We start from the raw sequence: 27972 nt of genomic DNA, 5'->3' as shown, positions 1-27972 counted from the left end.
CAGTAATTTCCTAGTGTTAACATAAAATCAGGTGAAAGCTGCCTGGAGTGTGTTGTGGCCAGGGGATGCCTGGGAGGCAGGAGGCTGCTGTGTCCATAGCGAGTAGGCCTCGCCGGGAACTTGAAGGGAGGAAATTTTCCCAGGGTTCTAGAGGAGGCTCTCCAGGACTCATGCAAACCTGGATGCTGCTGCAAGGTGCTGGATGAGGAAGCAAGGAAAGAGTAACCTACTCATGTCAGGATAGAGACTGGGGGGGGGACAGTCACTGGAGTTACTTGGCCATGTTAGCTTTTTTTCTCAGAGGGTTTCCATATTCCATAATCTCCCTGTTCTAATAATCAGAAAGCTCCAGTAAACCCAACTTCAGAGATGGAGGATGCCTCTGCTCCAGACAACTGAAAGGAAAAGCTGGTCCTGTGCCACCCCAGGATGATGTCACGCTGTGCCTCTTCCCAAGCACAGAAATGTGTGTTGGCAGGGATGGGATTTTGTGTGATGGCAGTGCTCTGCTCCTCAGGAACTTCTGCCAAACAGCAGGAAGAGCTCTTGTAGGAGAGCTGTTCACAAAAGTGTGTCTGCAAAAAAACAGCACCAGGAAAACTGAGCAGGGCACGGTGTTGAAGCTGTGCCTCCTGAGAGGTCCTTTGGTAGTCATGGGTGGATGTTTCACTGACTGGAATACAAGAACAACCTAGAATACGTCTTTGTAAATAGAAGGCACAAGACAGCTTTGCAGTTCTTCCAGAATTTTTACTGGTGCTTTAGGTACAAAATGATGGATTTATTCTGCAATAGATGGTAGTTTGTTTGCCTGATCTAGATGAAGCTTTTTTTCCACCCCCCCTACGACCAGCTTTGGTGGTTATAAAGGAAGAATGACTTCATTATGTGTTGAACTGACTTTTTCACAATAAACTTGAGATCTCATCTAAAAGCATACTATCAAATGTCACTCTTTTATATGATGTATTTCACAGTTTAAAATACAATTTTTTTCCAGAGTTGAAATTAGAATTGTTGACATTAAGGAAATGAAGATGATTGATGGAGTGGTTTTACTTGACCAACTGCTAATGATTTCTCACTCAATATCTCGTTAGCTTGTGCTGAAGTCATGCATACGGCAACCTAGAAAATAGCCCGAAGTTCCTGAAACTATAAGGAAGAAAAATATAAGTTATTTTGGTGCTTTTGATCTATGAACTGTGATATAAAATGTGACTTTTGATGTTCTGGGATGGTGTGATTGATAGCATAATTTTTGTTATTAAATTGTTTACTCTTTACTGAATGTTACAGTGTATTATATTTTGGCTCAGAGGCAGAGAGAAAGGTCACTTAATTTCCTTGTTGGCCACTGTAGCCCTTGCTCGAGTGGAGCTTTTTGGGGAGAAAGGGAGAAGGCATTTTCATTGGGAACAGCTGAACATGCTCATCTGAGAGAAACTTCTGGAGCTTCCGAAGATGATGACTGTGAAGAAAGAGGAGACTATATCTGTGGCTCCTGAGGGAGTTTCATAAAGTTACAGCATCTCAAAAGCCCTGCTGAGAATTCTTAGCCTGAGAACAGGTTTGTAGGAAGGGAAGGGTCCATGATGAGCAAGAGAGGGGTTGGCGGACCAACACTTTGATTTTCAGTTTCTTTTGTCCATCAGGGCAGCTGTGTCACTCTCTCAGAACTGTGTGGCAGTAAAACATAGCTGTAATTCAGTGGCTTTTTGATTCTCTCAAGGAGAGGGTGGAGAAGGCTGTGGTCAAGAGGGGGGCAGTCCCTGGGAGGCTCCCAATAGCCACCTGTCAGTGACATAAAGTTTAAATTCCTAAATCACTATATGGATGAGTTGCTTTCTTCAGTGTGAGAAGGGAGGAGTAACCCTCTAACTGAATACTCTTGGAGTATAGGAAATACCTTGAAAAGCTGCAGGTGAGCGTTTAGTTGTGAGATCAGCCAGTGTGTTGTGGCTATTGCCTGTGTCCAGCTGTGCTACATAAAGCTCTCGTTCTTATCTCCAGTGCTGACTCCTAATTATCTTCTGTATGAGTGCAAAAATCCCACTATGAAAATATCAAATTCTCTAAAGCCAATGGTGGAACTGCAGCTGGCTTTAATGGAGCCAGAACATCATTGTATTTCAAGGAGTTAAGCTCAGCTCTGGGGGTCTTACTACTTTTTTAAAGAGTGTGGTCTGTATTGAATATTTTATGCTGTTCTTCCTTGGTTTTGCCTATGTTGCCTGGCACTCTGATTTATTTTAGTGTCTTACAAACTTTATTTGAAATATATGCTCAATATTTTTGTTAAAATACAGTCCTGGTTATATCTCCCCATTTTTTCTTTTTTTGAATGGTGCTGTGGTTTTGATGTTTCTGCTGACATACATGATGCAAAATGGAAGAACTTCTGCAAAGAAGAAAGACGAAATTATGGTTTGACCTAGTGTTGAAGCCGAGCAAATTAGCAAAAGAAAAACTGTTGGTAACCAGTGAGAAATCATCCCATTTTCCTCATGCATTTTTTACAAGTATTTTGTGGCAGCTGAAATTTCTGACCAGGACTAGACTCTGTCTCTTTTGCCTCAGACTGCATGTAATTATTCAGAGTATGCCATTTCTCCTTGTAGGAAGACTTACTCCCCACAGGCAGGTGTAATCTATCATCTTTTCCTTCAACAATTCCCCTTTTCCCTCTACCCCAAAAGATATCAGAAAAGATTTATAATATTCTGCGGCCCATAAAAACTGCTTCATTATCCCTAAATCAAATATATCTGATTGCAAAGCTCTTACTTTTATAAAAATTTCGGGAGCAGAATATTTTATGGGGTTTGATGTGCTTTTACTGAAGGCAAAAAATGCATTTTTTAAACCTAATTTTTTGCAAGTTATTGCTGCAAAGTAAAAGCCCTTTTAGACAGAAGGAGGATAATGGCTCTATCTTGAGATGTCCGAAGAGAAGGAAGTATTCAAGCTGAAGTGATAACATCAATTCAGCTGGTGCTGTGTGTCTCTGTTGTCACTGTCCTGTCCCTCTAATGTAACAAACACCTTATTTTACAGCCATGGCAGGTGAGGTGGGCAGCTCCTTGAATGGAGATGTTGTTTGTTCACTCCCCTGCCCCAGGGGGATTCCATTTGTTTTCAGACCAGTCACAAGGAAGGAGCAGCTGGATTTGTGCCCTCCCGTTTTCATTCCTTCCTGTTTCCTTCCTTTTCTTGATCCATTACCATGATGAGCAGTTACAGCTTCGTCAAGTCTTTAATCACTGAATCATTGGGATCTTCCTTTTCCGTAGGCTTCTCTATGGTTTCCCCTCCTTTCTTTCTCCATTTTACACATCTATCCCTTCTCCTGTTTAGATAGAATGAATTTACTTTCCTTGTTGGGTGTTTTTCCTAAAGATGTTTTTCAGTGAAATGCTGTTTTATTTTTGGACAGCTTTAATGGAGATAGTGGCTTTGGGTGAGAAATAACTGTAAGGTTCCCAAGGGTTGTTGTGGGGCGTTCCCCCATTTCCTACAAAGCAGCTCCTGCTATTTCAGCTTAGTTAACCCTTGATGCTGCAATATCTGTGAAAAAGATTTTATATTTATAATGCTTCCTTATTTTTTAAATTATTTCCCAATGTTACCTTTATTAACTGATAGTCTTGAAAACTGTGATGTTAATGGAAAAATACACCACTAAAGCAGAGCAGAGCTCTGCTCTTGATGGGCAGCATTGTATGTCTTTATTGCCCCATCCAATTGAATTAATATTAATATGAGCAATACTTTGGTGTCTTTGCATATATTATTGTTTATTTATTAATAATTCTGCCTTTGATTTACTTTTCCACTTCCCTTGGTTTCTCTGAAGTCTTCTTAGGTGAAACAGGCCATTAGCAATGTTATTTTTAATATAAAAGCACTTAATTGAGGGTCTAATATATATTTATTCATTATATTTATTTGCCTCCCTGAGCAGTTTTGCAGATCTGTGTCTGTCTTTTTTTTTTTTTTTGTGGTCAGTTACTTCTTTTAGTTCATGTGTGTAAGGCCAGCTTTTTTATCCCTGTTACTGATTTACATTCAGATACTATCCTACTGATTACTGACATGTACAGGAGATATTTGGTACTAAAGAAAATGGAAATGGTTTTCAATTTGGGAAAGGCAGATCCCATTCTCAAGGGGTTTGCCTGTGTATATCCAGTCCAGACTTAAATTTAATCCTTCTCATCTTCTGTTTTGTGTTGTGCCTTGTTAGCCTGTACCTCCTTTTAAAAACTAGCCTTAAATATCTTCTCTTTGAGATCCATATAAATTTTGAAAATATATATATTTTTTTTGGTCCTGCAGCATAACTTAGGTGCATCTATGATATTTATAGCCCCTTCCTTTACATCCTCTCTCAGGAGTAATGCTGACTTATTTCTGCATTTAAATCTTCACGTTTTAGCTAGCAATGGGAGTGCTTTTTTGGGTAACTATAGTATTTCTGTGGCATTAACAATGCCCCTGCATAAATTCCCCTCCTCCCTCCTTATTTTGTAAAAGAAAACCTTACACACAAACTCTTAAAACAGGCCATTAGTGCTTATTTCTGGGAAGCAAAAATGATTCTTCTTTTTTCGAAGAGTAATTTTGGTTTTTAGTAGGCATATGTTTGGTTTATACTTGGATATTATAGGGAGGAATCTTAGAATGCAAATTAGCAATATAAATTATCTGAAATCGATTCTTTATTTTGGTGGGTATTTTAATTTCTTTGCTAAAGTAAAGGTAGAGTCTCAAAATTCCTGAGGCAAAATGCAGGTAGGGAAGAAAGGAGTGAACGAGTGCCAAGGCTTGTGAATGTGGGAGAGGAGGCTGGCAGCACTTCACATTTGAACCATGAGATTGATTCTGCAATGCAGAACACAGGCAGATCTTTCTGCCTGTTTGGGATCAGGTATCTTCAGTGAGATTGTTCGTAGATTCAAGGAGTTATTCAGAGAAATAAAGAAATGGAAGACAGCTTCAGGAAGAAGGTAGCATTGAAGTGACTGATTAAGCCAGACAGGATTACCAAGCAAATTTTATCAATAATGTTTATTCCCACTCAGGTTCACTAATTCCATTCCATTGATGTAGATACTGTGTTCCCCAGTGACTGGAGAGTTTTTTAAGAAGTTACGGAAGCACCTATACTGTTGTTTTTGCTTTGAGATGGTGAGGGCATCATGTTCATCCCTTCCAGAAACTTCTAAAGTTTCTATTATAATCACTTGATGAAAGTGGAATTAGGGCAGTTCATACTGTCATCTGTTAACCCTATATCTTCAAGGCTTTAAGGTGCAAAGAGATTATAAAAACCCCAAAACTTAACATCACCTTATGTAGTGGTGGAATAAAAAAAAAAGGTTGATTTTTATTAGCATATTCTAGCATTATTATATTTATGAATCTGTATTTGCAAGAGCTAGTGAAGAAAAGGAGTCAGACAAGCTTCAGCATGTGCTTGGTAGGCAGCAAAGCTGCTCAGCTCTGGAGGTGGATACCTGAGAGGCATTTGCCTCCAGGATCTCAGTCTGAATAGCTCTGTCTCACTACTGGCAGTCTCAATTGTAACAGCTAGATTTTGGAGAAAGAGCTGACTTGCAGAAGGCAAAGAGAGCTATGAACTGTCTAGTAATGCTGAAGCAGAAGAAAAAAATAAATCTTGTTTGTGAATCCTGTTTGCATATTCAGATACACCACTGATAGCTGTATTTTTTCCTTTCCTGGCAATGAGAATAAGGCTTTTGGGCAGTTATGGCTGGGTTAATTGTGCAAGTTTACAGGTTCTTTAAAAATAAAGTTGCTAACAGCAAGACATAAAGGGGAGGTGTGTCATTAGTACTAGAAAAATAAATCACTTTCATTTTTTCTTTTGAAAGCATAAATTACAACAAACTATTCAATATGAATCGTTCAGTTAATGGCTTTCCATGCCTCATTTATGACATGCTCTTGTGTAAAACTACTGAAATTATTGAGGTGCACAGTGCTGCAGGGACACATCATTTTCTTTTAATGAGTATTCTCAGCACTAGTTGATGAGGTTTTGTTCTCTAAGAAACACAGAATTAGTGTATAATAATAATGTTTAAATTATTGGGCTTTGAAATATGTTTCACTGAAGCACTCACTTTATGATTAGATTGCAGATAGAACTATTGCTGACATGCATCCACCTTAAAAGTCTGTTTCTTGGGGAATACAGAGTGGGAAGTACTCTCAATGAAAGCTGGAAAAAACATACTCTTGTGTAAGTGCACACTTCGAATTCTTCTGGTGTTTATTAGGAGACCATCCATCCTGTTCATGTCAGTTGACCTAAGGCAATTAATAAGGCAATCATCACACGTCGCTGTTAATCCAAAGAAATTCTGTACTAATGCAGCACTGATTAGTGCTCATTTGTATATTATTACTGTTACATGTGGCACATCTGTTCTGGTTGGCTTTGAAGTGTCCCCTGTGAGGAAAGTATGGGAGCTTTAATGTCCGAGGGCTGGGGCTGATGAGCTGTGTGCCTCTGGCTCATTTGCTGTTCCACAGCGGGCGTTCCTTTGTGGTTCCCCATCTAAAGAGGCAGCTCTCAGAGGGAGTTATGTACATACCAAATTGATGGTGATCAAGTAGAATAGAAACTCCATGCCATGTGGGATTTTCACACTTGTACACGCTGCACTTTAGCTTACATAAAAATTATTGGAAAAGTTCTAGTGGCAAAATGGTAATTTCTTGGGGGCTCATTAAAATAACATTAATCATGAACTCTGATTATGTTCACCTTAATTTATTCTGAAACTTCATAAATTTAGAAATTAATCAGATTCTATAATTAGGTAGAACAATAAAATGGAATTTTGCCTTGTTATTTTATAATAGAGCTATTAATTCATTCAAATGTTACAATTTTTTTGAGGAATTTAAGGAAAAACTGCTTTTAAGTACAGATCATATGGTCAAACTTGTACCTATTAGAGCTTCAAATGTATCTTTCTGTGTTGAAAAATGCTTGAGGTTTTTTTGTAGTACTTCTGACAAGCAGGTTTATTGTTCGTTTACTGTTGTGGTGGGCTTGAGAAACCTGGGAAAAAGCGTTTCTCCTTTCTGGTTAGTTGAATCTTGATTATAAGATACAGACCCCCCCCCCCCCCCGCCCCCCCCCCTCCCCCCAAGAGAAATCTCAGGGTTTCAGATGAAGTCTGCACTCCAGGTGAGTGACTGAGTGGATGTTATTCATGCTCCCTGGAAGCTGGCAGTGTGTCATTATTAATTACGTGATAGTTGTAGTTCTGTGTTGAGAATAGAAACCATTCACTGCTACCAGAACAAAGAGAAGAGGCAGCTTTTCCTGTCAAAGTAGATGTCCTTGCTGCAGCACTTGTGAATGTTACCAATTGCTGTGGCTTCAGAGAAGCTGTGTGCACGTTCAGAAGGGGACCAATAAGAGGCCATGTTTGGCTCAGGAAATCCCTGACCTACAAAGAGTTGGGATCTGTGGAGGCTTTCCAGGGAAATAGGCTGTGTGCTTGCCCCAGTCGAGTTCTTCCTTGGGTTTCATGTCTCAGCTGCTGTGCAGGACAGATTATCAAGGCTGGGTGTACCTTTGATGTGACCAAGTAAAACCATTATTGTATTCAGCCTTTACTACTAAGATTTGCCTTTAGGAAGCCCAGGCCCTGAGACCTGTGCAAAACTCCGGAGCAGAAAAACCTCTCCCTCAAGAGAGGAGGATCAGGCTACAGGACGTGAGTTAAGCTGTACTTTTTCACCTGTTCAACAGACCATTTTTGCTAGCCCCGCTGGGAACTGAATACAGCTGCTTGTAGGTGACACTGTACACGATCATGTAATTAATTACATTCACCATCTTTGAGGATCTTCATTGCCAGTGAAGCAATATCCAGAATTTATTACAGTTCCACTGACAATGGAATCATGGCTTATTTCTCAGGTCATGGTGATGCCCTTGCACTTTTATTTTGGTTTTTTACCCTTCATGTAATGGTTTTTGCACAATATCTGTTCTCATGTCCAGTCTGAGGATTGGAAACAAGAGATAAAGCATGCCTTGAGAGAGAAGGAGAGAAATTGAGGGACTCTGAGTAGAGCAAGCCTAGTACACAGCTTCTGAGGCTTGTATTTTCTGTTTGTTGTGTGTTGCGAGAAGAAATCTGATATTTGCAATGCATGTCTGAACACTGTGTATATTTTAGGGGTTTTTATGTTAGTGGTAGCTCTCAGATCCTTTGAGAATAGTTTGTACTGCAAATTTTCATAACTTTTTAATTGAAGCAGTCATTTGCTTTCTTGTATAGAAGGTGTTTGTTATTTTTTTATTTACTGTCTTGAGATATAAGCAGGAATTTGTTAAATTAGTCATTAATCTTTCTATACACCACCTTCTCTAGACAGGACTTCCAGTCAGATACTCGGGCTTGCTTTGCTGGCAGCTGTTTCAACCCTGTGCATTACTGTACAAGCGTGATCCACTGGTGGATGGTGGGAATTGTTGCTTGGAGCTAGATTCGTTTTTAAAATTGTCTGGGGTTTTTTGTTGCTGGAGGTTATATTCTCTCTCAGTTTGTATTTTTCAAGAGTAATGACTTCCCCCAGCTTTTTCTTGGTAAAAAGATCTGCCAGGGTATGGTGATGTCACTTAACTGTGTGACAGAGATGGCTACTTCCACTTGTGCTGTAGGGATCTATTGGAAAGGGAAACGATACATGGAAGTGACCCCCTCTTAATAAATATTTGAACCCATAGACTCCTTTCTTCTTGCTAACTTAGCTACAAGGCTGGGGCTTTATTAGGAATACTGTTTTGTTTTATCCATGGAATGAAAGCATTTACTGTGGCTGTGCAGCCAGAATCAGAACACAGCTGGCAGCAAGCTGTTGGAAAGCAGGCGTACACAGGCTAACATAATTAGGAGTGAGTGTTTTTTTGGGTTAGCCTAACCTAGGTTTTTTTCATGATGCGGATTTTTTAGGGAAGGTAACTGCCTGCCATCTAGCTTTCTTGAAGACATCCATCTTATTGAGAATAGCAAATTTTGGGCTGATTGTAGTCCATTGAAAAAAATGGTATCCACTTAATATTTACAGAAAGTCTTATCTTAACAGTCCGGGATGGGGGTGAGCATGCACCCCCTGCTGCTCTGGGCCCTGGGATGTTGGATCCGTCTTGCAGAGCACTGGAGTGGCCTGCTGGGGTTACAGAGAGCCTGGCCTTTCAGATGCCTGAGAGGTGACTGTGAGAGCATGAGGAATCTGTGAGGTGCTAATTCTGTGACTCTGCTTCTACTGTTTGTCCTGTGGTATGTGGGTCTGGAATGTGGGAGTCTTTGATTCATGATTGAAGAAAAGGGGAAATGGGGTGTATGTGAATATTTACCCATCTGTGCCTCTTTAAGCAGATATATCAAAAACATGTTGTGTCTCTTAGCATAAAAATTTTTTTTCTCATGTTCCCTAGTCTAAACTCATTAGTGTCCAACACTGGGAATGCTCATGGCATAGTTCTCCATAAATAGGAAATAAATGGAACCTTTGAACATCTGGGCATTTTGAGTAGCTCCACTAGTGCCAGGACCTTGTTTACACACCATAAATATTTGAGGGCAGTGGGTTGCAGTACAGAATAGGAAGGAAAGAGCAAGAACAATTGAAATGACTTTTTGGGAGGGTGGTATTTGCTCCTTCCAGCTCAGGCTTGCTCCAATAGCCAGAATGCCAAAACATCAAACCTCAAAAACAGCTGTGGAGTGATTCAGGTAACTTCTTCCAGCAGCCCAAAAGTCACTGGGCTCCAGAGTGACTCCTGCATGTTTGCTTGCAGTGGGTAATTAGCAAAATGTATTTCCAAACCATCTGTAGGAAAATTCCAGCACTGTGGAAGGTGACCACAAATTCAAGAACCCATGTAGTGAAGAAATCCAGAACTGAAGCCTGCAGGTTTAAGAGGCATCTTAAAAAGACAATGTTTTGAAGAGGAAATAATTTATGCAAAATATGTTACAAAATCTAAGTGTTAAATAAATAAGCAATACAATGTATTCTGTTTTGACACTTTGTTTCCACTTAACAGGTACGGAATGCAGATTAATTTGTTACTAAGATTGAAGCTATTTTTCATTCTATTCACTTCCTTTTGTACAAACAGTTGCCCTGTAATTTTAAATTTCAGTCTTCTGCTTTGAAGCTACATGAAAATATGGTGGGATAAAGATCCAGAAAAATAGATTTGTGGTTATATAATTTCTCTTTATTATAAAAAAGTTGCTTCGCCATATGAAACTTTTTTTTCTCCTATATTTTGGAAGGCTCATGTTCCCATTTTCTTTTTCACCGAGTCAGCGTGATATAATGTCTTTCTAATTTCTGTAATCTTTTATGATTACAACATGAGGGTAGTGGTATAAAAAGTCACTCTCATACAGTATTGAGAAGTCTTGAAGATTTAAAACCAAAGAATGGGATATAAGAATGCTTCAATCCAGATATTAAATGATAGACAAATAAGCAATGTAGTAATTGTTAAAGACTTAATACTACATTAATATTTTTTTTATTTAAAGGTTTTGGTTTTTTTTCTTTGTTTGCTTTTTCATAATGTTAAAGGACTATAAACTTTTACCATTTTTTCCATATTACTACATTTTTCTGCAAATAGATGTTTCTTTTGAGTAATATTTTATGTTGTAGGAGTATTGTAAGGGCTTGTTTCTGTTGCCGCTTCTGTCAGCAGCTTCCTGTGCCAGAAGTAGGTTTTGGACCCCTTTGTCTTTTAGCAGAAATACAAATGCCTGATTTGGCAGATGCTCACAGCAGATTTTGTAGCTGCCTGTTGAAGTCTCCTGTCTGTATTGTCTTGCAGAGCAGTGAGACTTAATAAAATATAATCAGCCTTGACTAACAGTTGCATAAACAAACTGCTTTGTTAAAAATCAGGCTGTATTTCAAGGCAACAGGTAAGTTTGAGGAGAATTCAAATTTATTTTTTTTTTAAATTTTAATTTCTAGGAAAACTTGGCTATATATTTCAAGAATTTCTTAGAAGATTGAATAGTTAAACCCTCCCTCTGGAACCAGTAGATAAAATTCTACACATTAAACACAGTAAAAATGGTGCATATTCTGCAAAGGACAGAATTTTAGATTAAAGTTGTTTGGGCACAAAAGCAGTAACAAAATGATCCCTACAAAACAGAGTAACTTAATAACACAAGAAATAACTTTTGTTAATTTGAAGCTTTAGAAACTGAAGCTTGTAAAGTAAGATGTAATTAAATTATGGTACTGTACATACCAGTTGTTCTTGGTAATTGAAACTTTACAATATGAAAAATACATTACATCTGTACAGTTTATACAGGTAGGTAGGATGAGTTTTGAAAAAGATTCACTTCAAGGGTCATACTCTGAAGTCAAAAAAATACTGCACAACTGAACTAATTACAAATTGTAGACTCGAAACAATGAATCTTTGTGATTTGCTTTTAATTTGAACAGGGATCCTAGAATCCATAGAATTGTCTTCTCACTTGTGTCCATAGTGTTACATAGAATTTGGTTGCAGCCTCTGCTACAGGAAACCCCCGCCAGCACCCCCCTAAGCCAGCTGCTGGCTGTGCTCCTTGATCCGTGCCGCTGTTGTGATTGTGCTCAGGTCCAGCTCGGGCTCCAGGTGTGTGTCCACTGCCTCCTCCTGGGCGCTGGAGTCGTAGGGTTTGTGAGCCAGCAGCTCGTGGTGCACTCCACAGTAGCTCAGCGTGGGCTGGTCGTAGGCCAGAAATGTCGACACGTTCATGGACAATGGGATCTGGGGCAAAAACAGAGGCCAAAAGCAGCCAGTTACCAAAAGACACAACCAAATGGTACTTGCCTGAATTGGATGTTGAAAGACCAGACTGTCTGCTCTCTCTATCTCTCTACCCACTCCTCTCCACACAAACCCTGGTCCTCACCAGGATGTTTTAAACCTGACCTCTGCCACCTTTGACTTGAGACCCAGGGCTATGTACATGCTTCAGTGTGTTTGTGAAGATTAAGACATGCTTGAAGTTATCTTTAGAATGTAATTAGCCTTGGCTGTAATCACTCTGTCAGGAAATATTTCAAAAGAAATGTAAATGCTTTTTCAAGTTCAAGTGTCTTGAATGTGTCAGTGAGTGTGATGCCTTTGGTCTGCTTGGAAATAGAAGTGAGAGGGTGCTTCTCACTACTACTGGAGTGTTTGGGGAAGGAGACCTCAACCCTCCTGCCATTGTAACTAAACAGGGAGCATCCCTATTTTTCTCCTCCTTTGCAGCTTTCCTTCCTGTTTTCATTCCTAGTGGGATGTGTCTCAATAAATTTCTGGTTATGAAGAACCTCCTGTTCTTTGAAATTAAAAAAATCAAATAATATCCCAGCAATTGTAATGGTTAGTTCTCATCTCTGACAGCACTTCTGGAGTAAAACCCACTGCACTGTTTAATTCCTAGTGATATGTGAGCTTCATATTGTTTGGAGTTCAGGTTCAGATGAGCATCAGAAAGCCCCAGCTTATCTTAGATTTACAGTTCAGAAGCCTTAAAATTGCAGTTTCTATTCAAGGAAGCATCTGTTCTGCAGGCTGAATTTCATTGCTTAGTATTAAATTTCTGTGCAGTGAGGGGGAAGTTCCAGCAACCCTCTGTCTTCTCAGAAAGTTTAAAACCCTAGACTTACTTGACGTAGAAAGTGTAGCTAAAAGTTCGTATTTACAAAACTGTATGGAAAACCAGAATTTTTTAAAACGTAATTCTGTTCAGTCCTGAAAAGAATGTAGTCCAGTGTTTGGTATGTTGAATTTTTTTGTACTTCTCTTTTGATCATCAGTGGCAGCTGAAAAGTTACCACAGATTAAAAAGAAAGCTCCCCTCCCCCCCGCTTTGAAAAAAAAGAGGCAGATAAAATTTGGTTCTGGTTTCTCTGTTGCAATTACAGGGATCTGCAGGAAATGGGTTATTTTCTCCAGCCTGCAGAAGTGTATTTACTTCTAAACAGATGTGAACTGGCTGGGGAGTGGAACACTTGTAGCTCCAGATGAGTATCTCAGCAGTCAGCAAAGATGGGAAAGGGTCTTGCAAAGGCCTTAGAGCATTTATTAAGCTCTGGTGGTGTGCCTGTGTTCTTATCTGATTGCTTGACCTTGGCTGTGCTTTCATAAAACACAGAAGTGCATTTTTTTCTGAATGCATTGTATTTAGAATCAGAGGCAATGTTTTCAGCCTAAGGATTTTGGTATTTTGTTAAATTTTGTGGACATGGAGTGTTGGAACCTCTTGGGGGGATTTCAAGAGTCAGCCACAGAATCCTGAGAATGAAAACTTGGAAAATAAAGGCATAAGAGAACAGCCACAGATTTGGAGTGGCTTGAGAATGTTATGATGGGAAATTACGATAGGGCAATGGAATATTATCCATGAAAATGACAGAACTAGAGCTGAAAAACAGATGATCATGAAAAGGAGGGATGAAAATAAGTAAACCACGCTGAAACAAATGAGCTGAAGGATGGAAGTGATGGAGCTATGATGTGTCATTCTGAAAACGTACAGATTTGCAGCGTCATGACAATGTCACATACGGCATAGGCATGGGAATGTGATAGATCAGCACATGGTCAACACGTGAGAATTTTATCTGTTTCATATACAAGTCTTGCTGTTGTCTTCAATTAACAAAAGGAGCAAGCCCTTGCAGTACATACCAGGGAACTATACAGCTTTTATGGATGTGAATCAATGCTTTATTTGTGATCATGGGAAGATTCCTGGTATTTCAAATGAACCTCAAAACAAACCTGATACTTTACAATCCATCAGTTTTTCTCTGTGACTTTTTTTTTCTTATGGAGTCTTAGGACAGGGCTGTTTTGTACTTCCATCTACATCTGCCTCTGTACCCCTGCATTTAAGTTCTCTCTATGAGTTAGGCAGGTCTTGCATGTAACAACTCCCTTAATTCCCCTCTAGAATGCCCTAGAGGGAAATTGTGAGGGAAACTGTGTAATAGGCAGTTATGAAAAGAAAATACCTATCTGATTATTATCTTGTCCCTTTTCCTTCATTGTCTGCTTCTTTAAGCACTTATTTACTTAAAACTGGTGTGCTGTGAAACAAGGGAGATATTTAAACTCAAACTTCTGTTAAAGGAATAGGTAAATCTGTGACAGCCAATTTGTGATGGTTATGGATTTAGAGTTCAGATCCTTCTGGCTCCCCTACCAAGAAGTAATTCAGCTATGGGGGTAAAGTCACCAGAAGTTACTTTTTGTTGTAACTTGCATACACAGTGAGGAGGCCACACTGTAAGGCAGCGAGTGCCTTGGATTGAATTATTGTCCCTTGAAAGTGCTGAAAAAGATAGCTGCAGAAACCTCTAGTCACTTTTAAAGACCTCAGTTTTCCTTTAAACTTCTCAGTTCTTAGGTGGTTGTTCTTTCATGTTTACATATTTCAACCTTTCCAAGTCCAAATTCTGAAGGCCTGGTAAAGGGCAATGGGTTGTTGGATCAGCTGCTGAGAACTTCGGCATGAAATGTCACAAGGACAGGTATCAACTCAGCCAGTTTTCCTTGACAGTGGCACGGAGGAGTTGAATGCAAAGGGAAAGATGTTTTCAGTCTTTTTCCTGCTTCTCTCAAACTCATTTTCTACTAATTCAGGCTGTAATAAAAAACCTACCAAAAGTGTAAGCAGCAAGAATAGCTTTCACTGAACAGCAAAATTGTTCTTCACACAAATGTTAATGTCCTCTTGGTGAGGGAGAATTGTGTTTTCTATTCAAAGGGCATACCTGCCCAGATTTGTGAAATTTCAATACTCAGGAACTCTTGCTTTTATTCTGCTACACAGTTGTGGAATGTTTCATGTTCCCTGCTTGGCTTTGGCAATTTTTATATTCTAACATGTTCATCTCTGGTTAACTTGGGATCCCACATCGTGAGAAATAACACATCCAAACAGAAGTTCTGTGCCTAACTGTCACTGCTGTGTCAGACTAAAATGCACATTCCTGTCAGAGAAAGACCAGGGTGAGGAAGCAAAGGGCAGGTGAGAAACCTGAAGTCCATTTAAGTCTTTTTAAACCATTTCTTGAGTCACTCTCAATGGGAGGACCCACTGTGTCCACGGCACTTTAAACAAAATAACCCCTTATTGAAGTAGCTGCTGTTCCTAGACTTCAGTTGTTTCAGTGGCTGAATGCCCTAGGCTTATATTGACACTAAAACAGGAAAATCTTTACTAAGTGCGTGATTAGAATCATGGTCCAACTGTAAGAGTAATCTTATCTGTTCAGTGTTCAGCATGAATTTTTAGTAATTTATGATGCAGCACATTCCCTAGGAAAGGAGGGTGGTGTTAAAAAATAAAAATCACCTTGAAAAGGTGATCGAACTTCTTGAAAAGGCCAGAAATTCTGAAGCTTTGCTTTGAATGTTGGACAGCTGAACAGTAAACTGTTGTTTTCTGAGGGTTGGAAAAGAGTACAGAGAGCATTCAACCACTGATGGGTTCCAAGGGAAAACCAGGCTTTTTTTTTTTTTAATTATGTCAGTGTAGATTTGATATGTTAAAGTAGAAGGAATTGACAAAATTTTTTCAGCAATTTGCATATACTAATTTTGATAGTCACCTTTACCAGGTTTTTGAAATGCCAGAGGGAACAGCTGCTAACAGCTGCTAAGCCCTTTCTTGTTAATTTTAAGATGATGGTAAGAGGAGAAAGCAGAAAGAAAAGGTTTTGTATTTCACTGATTCAGTTCACTTGGGTTCAGGCTAAGACATAATGAGCTGTGGTTTCCTAGTTGCTGGACATTTTGTCTTGCATGTTGTTAATTTTCCTAAAATTTGAACAGGGTGATATTTACTTAAGATCTTTCCTTCCTGCAAAGAATGTGACATTTGTAAGATGAGAACAACTTGTGTCTTGATTAGCTCTAATTGCTTGCTTGACTCTGAAAGGAGTATGTATTACATTTTTTCAGTTAGACACTTATGCTTGCTAATAATGTTAGAAAAATGAACAAGTTATAAATACTCTTCTGCCTGACAAAGTAAATATCTCCTCTGCTTGCCTTTTTTTTTTTTTATAATTGTCTGTGTGGATTCCTTTGGTTGTGTGGATTTTTATTTGTTGGTTGGTTTGGTTTTGTTTTGTGTTTAGCTTAACCTGCAGTTTTGGATTTTTGTTTCTTGTTAATAGTAGTCCTTCAAGTTCTACTGTAGTAAAGTGAATTAAAGTAGTAGGTATGAGAGTGTGTGACTAAATAAAAATTAATCCATTCAGTTATTTGAAATATGCTTCGTAATATTTAATAGAGATGTGTACATTATCCTAAAGCAGCTCTAAAATGTTATTACGATTAGATCTGTATCTAACTGAGCACTAACCTTTTTAGGCTTCTCATTTGTTTTTAATTTGTATGCAAAACTTGATGTTTATTAGATAGGTTCTGAAGGCGTAATTACTGAGGTATCATTTAAAAACAGCAGTGCTGAACTTTGTAGGACTAAAAGCAAATCAACACAGATAAAGCTTTACTTTAGATGCTGGAAAATTATGGAGTCAAATCAAAGTATTGCCTAGCTAGAGTTCGTTGCATATAGAAACAGGGAGCTATCTCTTGTCTTAGTAAGGTTTGTTGCAGCTTGGAGAACCTGACCTTCATCCTGTACCTTAATTAAAATTCTCTATTTAGCAATCAATAAATCATCTTAAAATATGAGGGAAGTGCATGAATAAAAGAATTAAAAAAGACACCTTTGAAAAGCAAATAATGTGTTTGTAGAGATGTCTCAGAGAATGTGTTTGTAAGCCACACATATGTAGGTAATGTGTGTATACTGTACATGTGCACTTGGTAAGTCATGTGGACAAGCCCTGGAAGAGGTCACTGCACCCCCTTCCCTTCTCCTCTGAAAGTTCTAGAATGCTAAGAAGAAAACCAATGAAATTAATTGGATTTGCAGTATAGATTTGTTTCACTTTTAGGGGAGGTCTGTTTCCCTTAAATCGAAACCTCTTGTATCATGAAGTAGAAGAAACAATGAATTAAAGTTCTTCTAAACTTATCCAGGCCAGGCTTAGTTGAACGTCAGGGTGCCTTGTTCAGTTAAAGAGCCTGGGGCTGGTTGTGCAGCAAGTCTTCCACAAACCCAAGGGCAGACTTCGTGTTTTGGAGAGCTCTGTGGAGAGCAAGGTCTGTGCATGGTAATCCAGGGGTATTCCTCATAATGAGCAAAACCCACTGAACACTGGCCAGGTGCAATATCTAATCAGTTGTGAGACCAACTGCAGTTATCTTTACTGATTTTAATTAATTGTTCCTGTTTTGGTTGATAGTTGACCTTTTTGGACTGTCAGTAGGCTCTAAATAGAATTTTTTGTATTCCTCAGGGGATGGATTCTCATACCTTGGGTAGGCTTCTGTAGAGTGCGATTAATATGATCTTATTTTCTTCTCTAATTATTTTAATGTAACAGGCAATTTTCATATCCCCTAAGTACTGTAACAGGCAATCTCATTACTTTTCATCAGGCTTGTTTACAGAGAAATAAAACAGCAGCAGAATAAACAACACTGAATGAACCAGAAGTTGAAGTATTACCTATTCTGAGTATTCAGAACCGCAACCCAAACTCCACAGATCATGAGTTTGCCTTAAGAAAAGGAAGGTATTTTTATGGATACAATCTTTAGCTGGTTCTTTACTTTTCAGTGTGTGAGCAGTTGGGCAATTTTATATAGTTTGTGTATCTAACTATGAAGGCTAAGTTCTAAACTTAGTGGAAGCTGAAGTTATTAAAACTCCATTAAGAGGGGGTTTAGAAAATACCAGGGAACTTGATAATCAGATGATATTGACATTTTCCTTTTTATGCTTTGCCCTTTCTCTCTCTTGTCTTCCAAATCTTAACCTTTCTTACTTGCTTTGTTTTATAGTTTTCCCTCTGTCTTTAAGAGGAAGCATCCTTATTATTAACCATATTAATAATTTGTGTAACCTCTCCATCTTCCAGTTATATTGTTGTTGGCTGCCATTAGTCTATTATCTCATTCACCTTTACTTTTCCTTGCATTCTATGCTCTCTCTTTGGCTTCTTTTCACTGAGACGCCCTAATGCTCTCTTCCCTTAAGTGCTATAGCCCAAAATAGGCTTTTTTGACTCCAGGAGAAGATACAGGATAGTCTGGTGGCACTGACACAAACAGTGAAACCACACTCTGTGGTTCTAAGTTTTGAGTATTAGTTGTCAGCCCTTGATATTTAAGCAGTTCTGCTGCTGCATGGACTGTGACTGTGGTTCCACGATGTCCAAAGGCTGATCAGCCGAGTGCTGCGCGCAGCTGTGGCTTGCCTAAGGGAATGAGCTGATGACAGGTGCATGTAGAGGTTGGATAAAGTAGATTTCCCTGAGATATCATAAGCCAGGGCCACAAGATTTATAGCTCTGAAGGGAAGGGGACTTGTACTATGTGTGAGAGCAAGGAGGAGGCCTTATTTACACTGCTAGCTTGATTTTTCCCAAAATTTAGTGCGTAGAAACTGAGTTGAATACAAACTATGTATTTCATTTGAATTCTTTGTTACAAATAGCTTGAGATTAAAATGGGGTACCAATTAAAAAACCCACAAAAACCAACCAAAAGCTGATGTTTTCAATGTTTTTCTTCTGATATTTCTGGAGGACAAATTTTCTTGTCATGTCTGTAGCTGACAGAATCCTGTCCATAGTGCCCTGGTAACAAACCATGACACTCTCTCAGCAGAGGTGTGCTGGCAAAGCCCTTCCTGCAGATGCGGCCATGCTTAATTTTATTAGCTTGGTGTGTGTCAGGCAGGATGTTCTTCAGCTGCTGCAGGGGGCCTGCAGGCACATTGTTCTGCTGCTATTACAGCACTCCCAGCTGACTGCCAGGGAATTTGAGGCACTCAGTGGTCAGTGATACAGTCTCAGGGATATTCCCATGTAATCTCAAGTCCCAGAGCCTCAGGAAGTGTGTAAGAAGGGTTTAAAAGCACAAACAATGGCCCCCCATACCTCACTTCCCCTTCTCTGGTGCCTCTGTGTACTGCTGTATTTTGTGGTGCTGTGCTGAGCCAAAGCATACCTCGAGGTGTCTGGTGTGTGCAGATCATTTGAAAGCATAGCATCAAAGTGCCTCTTTGGGCATAGGAAACAACTCATGAAGAATGAGGATGTTAATCATGGGATTTTGATTTCAATCCCATGTGTGTTGCAATAGAAATTCCTCTTACATTTCAAACAATTTGTTTCCACGGAGTGGTGTCGTTTTGTGCACAGTGTTCTCAAACAAATTATTTAAAAATCTAACATTCACAGCCTGCATCAGCTTAAAATATGAGTAATATTATTCCAGAGACTAATCCAGACATACCCGTCAGAGATGGAAAGCTTATACTGAGACTGCCTTAATCCACTTGCTGATTTTTATGGTCTCGAAGTCCCTTGAAGTACCTGACTCAAATCCAGATGTGCCCCACATGCTGGGTTTTGCATGTAAATCTTTAAATTATTTGAAGGACACAGACAGACTCCCTTGGGATTTAATAATTTGCTAAAACTAAAATGGTTTGTTTTTTGCAGGAGGTGTTTTGTATTTGAAGTGTATTTTGCACTGTATAATGCTGTTGTTCGCATTGAAAATGCAATACATGCTGCACAGAATTCCAGGTTTTCTTCTCCCATCTTTCCTTCCTTTGTTCTGTGAGGTGGGTTTGTATTGCTCAAGGAGGAGTGGATGATAATAATTCAAAGAATAATTAAAATAGGCAAAAGACCAATTCTCCATATAGCTACCATTGCACTTTAGTTGAATAACTTAGCATATTGATATTTTCAAATTGTTGGAACAAGAGCATTTTTATACATCTTAAAAAACCCTTTGAATGATGCCAGAATGCTACTGCAGTTTTGGCAGAGGCTCTTCTGGAATCAAGTCCTCATTCTTTGTTAGGGATAGGAAAACTGACATGTTCACCCAGAGAGGAGAGACTTCCTAATGAATATTGGGAGAAACAACTCAAAACAAAGAAGAATTTAAACCAAAAATTTCTAACTGAAAATTAAAACAATTAATTGAGAAGAATATATCTAAAAGAAAAGTGAAATTTACATTTAATGTTTAACTCAAATACTGCTTTATCAGACTCGTTTCTTGGACTTTACCATGAAATCATTTCATGTGTGTTTGTTTTGTTTATTTCTGCAGAATGGTGTAATTTCATAAAACTCTTCTGAGTGAAGCATTTCCGATTACATTACTGAATAGGCTCTGTCTAATTATTTAAGTAAATTAAAGAAAGATGTTTGTTAAAAATTGAATGATATTACAACAGAAGACTAATACCAGATGCAGCTTGAAAAGCAAGAGCAGAGCTTAATATAATTTATAAATTTCATGGATGGGGAGCATGGGATATATTGATCATTCACTTCTTAATAACCTTTATTGAGAAATGAATACCTGTGTGTACCTGGCTGATAAAAAATTGTTATTTTCTGATGTGACAGAAGTAATAATAGATTGCTTCTTTTCTTTAACCATCACATCCTGTACATATATTGTTTGATATTTATGCTAATGAAAAAAAATTTCTTTATTAACTTATTTCCCTCTTTGAGTGTCCATCATATGGTATTTTATCACTGTGTAATTCTAGCGGAAAAAGCTGTTACATTCCCAAGCAGTATACAGGTGTAGGCTAGATTATTTTTATTTCTAAGATGTATTAATATTTGCACTTGTTAAAATACTTCTGTCATGCATATCAGTTGCACTGCTGCTATGACATCTGTGTGGCACTCAGGCTGGATGTTTGTGTATTGAACTTTCCAAAACGAAACAATTCTTGAATTTAGGACTACAAATTTTTCAGGGCAGGAAAGCATTACTTGGCCGAGTTAGTATTAACTCCTTGAAAATCCAGGCCAAACATTCCAAATATGAAGTGACAGGTTGTTGATAGCCGGGCTATCCTTTTCACTCTTAAATGCTACACTAATTAGTTACTTTGGCAGAGTTTCAGGAAAATTACAGTAAACAAGGGGGCATAGGCAATACACTGTGTCAGAGTTGGAGGTGTGCAGGCAAGGGACCAAAGCTGAGCAGAGCAGTTTGAAAAAAAATCCTGGAATGGTTGTTGTAAACCTTTTTGGTTCGTTAAAGATGACCTGAATTTCTTGTTTGATGGTTTCTTGCTCTGGGACTGGATTTCAGAGGTTCAGGTGTCCGTGCTCAGGCCGGTGTGGTGCGAGGCTGCGGGCCCTGTGCACAGCTCCCTCCTGCATGGCCCTCGTGGCACCAGGGCTGGGACAGCACTAGCGGAAGAGGAGCCTCTCTGTCTCTCTGGGCTGTCCTAACTCCTTGTGGCCTTTTTGGCAAGGGGATCTTAAAGCCCCATCCTCCTCACCACTTGGTGCCAGTGGTATTCCTTTCAGATTTGTGCAGGTAACGTGCATTTCCCCAATAAAGAAATCCTCAAGCAGTGAGGGAAATGCAAACTGGTTGGGACATTTCTTTGGAGCCAGCCAGTTACACCCAGTCACTTTGATCTTTGCTAGTACCCAGTCGTGCAAATACATTTATTTTCTTGCTTTAACTGTGGAGAGAGCAATCGATAGCCCTTGCTGCATGGCTATTTTGGGTCAGCATGTTCCCTCCAGGTCCAAATGGGGTCATGTTGCAGTGGGATAAAAGAAGCTGCCTGTAGTATTTTTGCTACTGTGAGTAGGCAGGGAAGGGTTTTCTTCATGCAGCCTGAGATGTTAAACAGTGTTAAACCCCCCATGTCTAGCAAGAGCCCACAGGACTTCAGGGAACACACGAAATGGGTGTGAAACAGCACAGCCAGTGCTTCTAGCAGGTCTGGTCTGGAGGAAAACAATACAGTCTGAATACCTCTGAAACAAATGACAATAGTACAGAAAATGTAATAAATACATTTGGTTTATGTAATGCTATAGGGAAACGTCCACAGAATTTATAAGAGAGGATGTGTTTCTGTTCAGGGGGCTTATTTTCTCTTTGAACAAGTGAGGGAATGCTGTGGAAAGCAGGACAAACTTGGAGGGCTCAAGAGCCAGGCCCAGCTGGCCTGTGCAAGGAAAAGGGAAATGCAGGTGCACTGGATGTTCTTCGGTGTGCTTGGCCTCAGTTGGTATTTCCTGCCTGCAGGTGCAAGATGGGGAAAACTTTGCTGGTAATAAAGAATTTCCCTCTCTGAGAAAGATAAGATTGTGTGAGCCACCCATCTTAATGAATCTGTGCATGTTAAAGATAATAGTGGTGTTTGCAAAACAAGGAGAATTTTACACTCTGAGGCCTCATGCTCCACCTTCACTAGCTCTGAGTAGATCCTGATGATGGAACATGAACTTCCACTTAGATGGAAATTCAAGAATCTGAGAGATGCTGGCTTGAATTAGAATGAAAAAAACAATTAAGGACTTTGGACATTTTTGACAGCACTGGAGTATTTTCATTTTGAATTAGAATATTTGGTTCCAACTGTTTTTTGTTGCATGCTGTCTTAGTAATTAAACCTTCAACAACACGGATTATCAAAATTGATTTTTGAAATGTTGATTAAAGCTGTAAAATGGCAATAGTGTATTAAAATCATAATGAGAACACTGTAGTCTAATCCAAATGTTCCAGAGTTTTTAGTGCAATACTGTGTATGTATTTTTCTTTTTCTTTTTTAAATGAATTTCATTAATTGCAATTTTCTGTTGGAAAAAATCCACCCATGTGTTTTTGACCAATTTTGAACACCTTGAGAATAATTTCAAGGATTGGTTCCTTTGCTAGGCCAGACCATGCCATAGCAGGATGCTGCTCACAAAGTACCATCACATCTCGTCTCTGACATCAAAAACAGACAAAAAAGGCAATCTAGCAACTAACAGTGCCAGTGCAATACTTAGTGGCTGTTACTAATTAAATGACTTAATTAAGTTGTCAGGACAGATAATCACTGTGTCAGTTGTTCTTATCATCTGGCTGCTTGGGAACATCAGTGTCTGGTGTGTGTCATGCATCAGCATGTGGCGTGGATGCCTTTTGTTTCCTTTCAATTTCCTTAGGCATTTCTGCATTCTCTCAGAATATAGCAATAAAAAAACAGTTGCAGACTTTGACTTGTCCCATATGTAGGGTTCTGATGGCACCTGTACAGTGGTAGGAGTTTCAAGGCAAAAGCTGTTCTGAGTAGTGTGACTATGCTGTCACAAATTCCTGTTTTAATGTCTGGTAGCCATAAAGCACCAAAAGGTCAGAACATGTCACTGGTGTGGAGTGCTGCTCTCTGCACAGGATTGCTGGCAAAGGAACAGTGACAGCTTACTCAGGTATTGCTGGACTTGGAGTCACAGCTCCGGTGGGCTTTTGTTGGTGAGGGAAGAGCTGGATGCCTCCATTTGGTGCATCACCGTGGAGTGCTCTTGTGGTCCTACAGTCCTGAGCGGTACGAGATCCCTTCTGAAAACCTGCTTTCCAATCAGGGCATGCTGGCATGCATGTGGGCTGTTCCCTGGGAAACTCCTGCATGTTCCAGGTGCTGTTTACACATTGGAAGCATGCAGGAATGGCAGGCAGGGATTTCCCTATGGCACTGGGTCTGTGCGCTGAACAGACGTGTGGAAGGGCCAGCACAGCTGCTGGACGAGCCAAGGTCTTCAGAGAGACCATTGTGTGATTCCACACAGAATTGTCTTAGCTAGCTTTACCTCTTACAAACCCCTCTCTAAAACCATTTTCTTTGAAAAGCTTTGTGTAAAACTTTGATTACAAGAATTTGCATGAGAATAACTAAAGCATAATTAATTTCTAGTACTGCTTTTTCAAAATCTAGTTTTGCATGGTTTAATATGCACACCAGGTGGGCTGAAAATCTGACCAAACTTCACAATCAGATGTCACACAGAGGTCACATCTAATTTACAACCTAATTTTTAAATATTTGGGCAGAAGTTCTTTATGGTGATTTTAGAATGAGAGAAGTATTTGATATAATTTTATGTGACAGAGATGTTTTCTGCCTTTTTAAAGAATAGTTTGCTCTTTATCATTTTGTTCCTTTTGGTAATGTGCTTTGCACATTAAAAATAGATGAACAGAGAACTATTCAGCTGAGCTACCCAAAGATGCAGGTGGCTGGTACAGAAATCTGCCAGTCTCAAATCCATATTGGAAAATTCCCTATGAAAGACTTTTTACCCCAAAGCTGGTGAAGTTAACTGGAGTGGGTCACGTTTGTTTTCTAGCAATGGATTTTACAGTTGTACAGAAAAAAATTCTCTAACCTCATGAACATTAGCAGCACATTTTGTACCTCCTATTTGATTTTACAAGCACAAGGGTTTATAAAAGGGAAGTTTATGAAGATTTCAGTGCTGTTCAGTTCTCCCCATTATGCACTGATTCTGTGGCACTGCTCCTGAGTCAGACAGCTGCCTTTGGTCACCCAGGAATTTATTAGAAGGCTGTGCCTCCACAGGGGTTCTGTGTCACAGCCACACAGGCTTGGCCTCACTTGGAATTTGCATTCTACAAAGTTTTTGACTGTATCTGCACTCTGCATCTGGCACTGGTATGAAATGGGTCTGGGGAAGGCAAAGTGCTGCCCAGAAAAGATTGCTTTTTCCTAGGATTATTTGAGGACTTGGTGGAAATGTGGAATTTGGCACTGTGTTGGAAGAGAAAGGTGATAATTATTTGAGTATCATGATTTAGGAAAGATACAGCCAAATTACTGATTGTTGAAGCACTTATTTCACTTCTGTGAATTTCTGTAGTAAGCGAAGGCTGGCTTGAGAAGGAAGTTACTTTAAAACAAATTGATGTGTAGACTGATTAATGCTGCAGTGATTGCCCCAGAAAATGCTCTTGCTTCACTGTCAGCACAAAGTAGTCCTTTGTAGTTTTCCTGCCAGTTAAGCTAGTGCCTTGCATTTTCTCTGTCAGTGTTTTTACCATTCCCTAAGGTGTCAAAGACAGGTCGTATCTGCAGATGGTGTTCCTGGCAGTACAGTGAAAGGCACGGGTTGGACCTGGGTATCTGAGAACGCTGTGCAAAGGTACTCTGTGCAAGGAAGTCACTGTCTTGGCCTGCAGAGCAATGGAAGTGCTCTGAGGGAGTTCCTGTACTGCACCCCGGGGTATGGAGCTGCTGCCCCAGATCCCAGTGGTCACACAAGGTCTGCGTGCCAGGCTGGCACTGCCAACCCATTGCCTTTGCTCAGGCAGAGCTGGATTTACTTTCTCTGTTTCTACAGTGCAGATTTATGTGCATTGTCTTTCAAATCTCCTACCAGGGATAGTTTAAAGTTGACTTATATAGAAATAATAACTGCTGGTTTGAAAGAAAGTAAAATTATGAAGAACACTGTATTCAGTAACATCTTGTCTTGATGTTACTGAGAAAAGGGATGGAAAGAATTATCTTATGAACTACTCCAGTGATAAGGTGGTAACTTAGTGCAGCAAGGAAGGCAGGAATAATTGCTTTTAAGCGTGGACTGTATCTGTAAGATAAACCATTCAGCATCCTAGATAGCCAGCTTTTTCAGTACATGCCATCATTCACTTTCTGGAGTAAATGTAAAAATTGCAGAAGAGCTTTCAAGACACTCTAATAAATTAATTTTCTGAAAAGTAGTTATGTGCTTTGAATAAATAACACGCTTTGTCATTTTTTTGTTTAAAAAGAAAAGCTTTAAGGAGCAAAAATGAGGAGAGTAAAAGTTGTTTGCCGTTCAGAGAAGTTAATGCAATTGCTTGGGCTGATGATTTGCATTGAATTGTTGATAGGTTCATTTCTTCTTCATTAACAAATTATCTTTTATTCTTTAAGAACAATACAAACAGCCTAAAGGATTTTCAGTTTCTGAGATTCTTTATTTTCTGTTTTTTATTCAATTAGTATGTGGTGTTTTCATGTATGTTGTTTAACTAAAAGAAAATGAGGACTGACAAAAAAGTCCTGAAAGCATTCTGGGCTTAATCTTTAATCCACCTGACCTTTCTGTTGCTTTCCACTCCTGGAGATGTTTGAGCAACATGTGCTGCTATTTTGTATCAACTCTTGGCTTCCCTGCAGCAGTCAGAGACCCTGGACTGTCGGATTTTTACTGCACCTCAGCAGCCAGCTTGTTATTCGTGCTGTGTTTGCTGTGCCTCCTGCAGTGACGCTGCCGTGCTGCCCCCAGCTTTGAGGGATGCTACTGATGCCCACAGCCCAGGAATAAAGCCTGTAAAGAGAGATCAGGGCGAGGGTAAGGCAATCTTTAGCTCCTGCAGCTCGTTTGGATAAATTAAGGAAGATAAGGGAATTGCAGCTCAGCCAAAAGATGAGAAGCATGATGATATTGCTGGGACAGGACCTCCACTGAAAAGCAACACAAGTGCACGTGTTGTAAGAAGGTTTTAAAAAGCTAAACTTAGCTAGGTGTCCAACTGGAAAAAAACAGTGCAGCGAGAGCAGGAGTCTTTGGAAGCCTCAGTGCTTGGTGTCAGAGTTGTGGGAATCTTTGCCATAGTATAATTTATTGATGTATCTCTCCAGTTTGGTTTCCCTGGGCCAGGGGTCCTTTTAAATCTCCCTGTTGTGCTGTGATTATAACCCACTGAATTCTGTGCAGCATCAGGGGAGCTGCTCAGACAGCTGCTTTTTCATTTCCTTGTCTCCTTTAGCCCTGCTGCTGACATAGCTGTGCTTGTTGGTGGCTGGCTGGGCATCCCTCTGTCCGTGTGTGGCTCAGCTCTGCACTTACTCCTGAGAGCTCCATTATATGGACATGATAACATGGATTGGCAGTCATTTTATTCTGTAATCAGGAATATGCCTGCTCAGTGGATTTTCTAGCATTTAAAATACATTCAACAAATGTGTTTTGGACTGATTTTGTGGAATCTTCTGCTGTGATGGATAAAACTGTATGTCCTTTTAAATTTTTTATATTTTTTCAGTGTTGGAGGATTATGAATAATTTTAAGCTTCATCTCTAAATGTTTTTCCTCAATCAGAGCCAACTCTAACTTGATGGAACAGGTGGTTGCTTAAACAGCAAATTGTTTAACATAAAGCCCTGGCCAGGACATAGCTTCTTTTAATTAAACGACTCATAGTGCTCCTGCCAGCCATCTTTTCCCTTGCTCAGCATTGCAGCACTGCTTTGGACACAATGTGCAACAGTAAAATAAAGCACGTCTCCAATGTTAACCCTGTTTCATCCAAATCACCCAAACCTTTCTTTTATGTATTGTGATATTAAGGTGCCGTAAGTTTGGATGGGAGCTGCTTTTCCTGTTTCAGGAAAAGGTATTTATTTTTTTCCTACATTTCTTTTGTTGATAGAAATCTCTTGTTTCAGGGGGAAAAACACCAACTCAAGCGTGTGGTTCCACCTTTCTATTGCAAAATACTGTCACTCAGGGACTTCAAAGCCAGGGCATGAAGGATTGCTTGGCTTGCATGTTACTGAAACAGCGAGTGACGAGGCACTGACACTGGGGCACAAAGAGAGAGGCTCTTCATGCTCTCCCCCTCACCTCATGTCCTCACTCCTCAAAGACTGGCCGTGGCTGGCAGGGAAGGGAAACGGTCATCTGCAGGGGCAAGAGGTCCAGTGTGCGCATAAAGCCCATTTTTTCCCCCAGTAATTTAGGATGTATTCACAACTTCTAGGATACTTCCTCTTGGCAAGTACTTGTCAAACCAGCCAACTCAGTGGCTGATTTTTAGGAGGTTTTTAACCTCAAAGCCGTTATTAAGTTCCTGGGTGATAGAGTCATTATTAGTTTCCAGTCGAACAAGTGGACTCCTCCATCACCTAAGCAGACAGTGCTCCAGAGCCCATGTGATAGCCCTGTTAATCATGAAGATATCATAACTACAGGGC

At 39.6% G+C, this 27972-nt stretch overlaps 2 protein-coding genes across 7 annotated transcripts in view; one reads left to right on the top strand and one right to left on the bottom strand.

Annotated features, from left to right (window-relative positions):
* Window positions 1-27972, top strand: part of CTNNA3 (catenin alpha 3) — a 438358-nt gene that overhangs the window by 106131 nt on the left and 304255 nt on the right. The window lies entirely within an intron of this gene.
* Window positions 7956-27972, bottom strand: part of LRRTM3 (leucine rich repeat transmembrane neuronal 3) — a 79771-nt gene continuing 59754 nt past the window's right edge. For 2 of the 3 annotated variants that reach the window (XM_032115990.1, XM_032115989.1), the window contains one exon: window positions 7956-11836. In XM_032115990.1, the coding sequence (XP_031971881.1) occupies window positions 11627-11836 (210 nt within the window). In that variant the 3' untranslated portion in view covers window positions 7956-11626. The remainder of the gene's footprint in view (window positions 11837-27972) is intronic. The other variant, XM_032115991.1, reaches the window with a different exon arrangement.

Source organism: Corvus moneduloides, chromosome 8 (assembly GCF_009650955.1).
Source record: "Corvus moneduloides isolate bCorMon1 chromosome 8, bCorMon1.pri, whole genome shotgun sequence".
Taxonomy (NCBI): Eukaryota; Metazoa; Chordata; class Aves; order Passeriformes; family Corvidae; genus Corvus; species Corvus moneduloides.
This window is presented reverse-complemented; position numbering and strand designations above follow the sequence as displayed.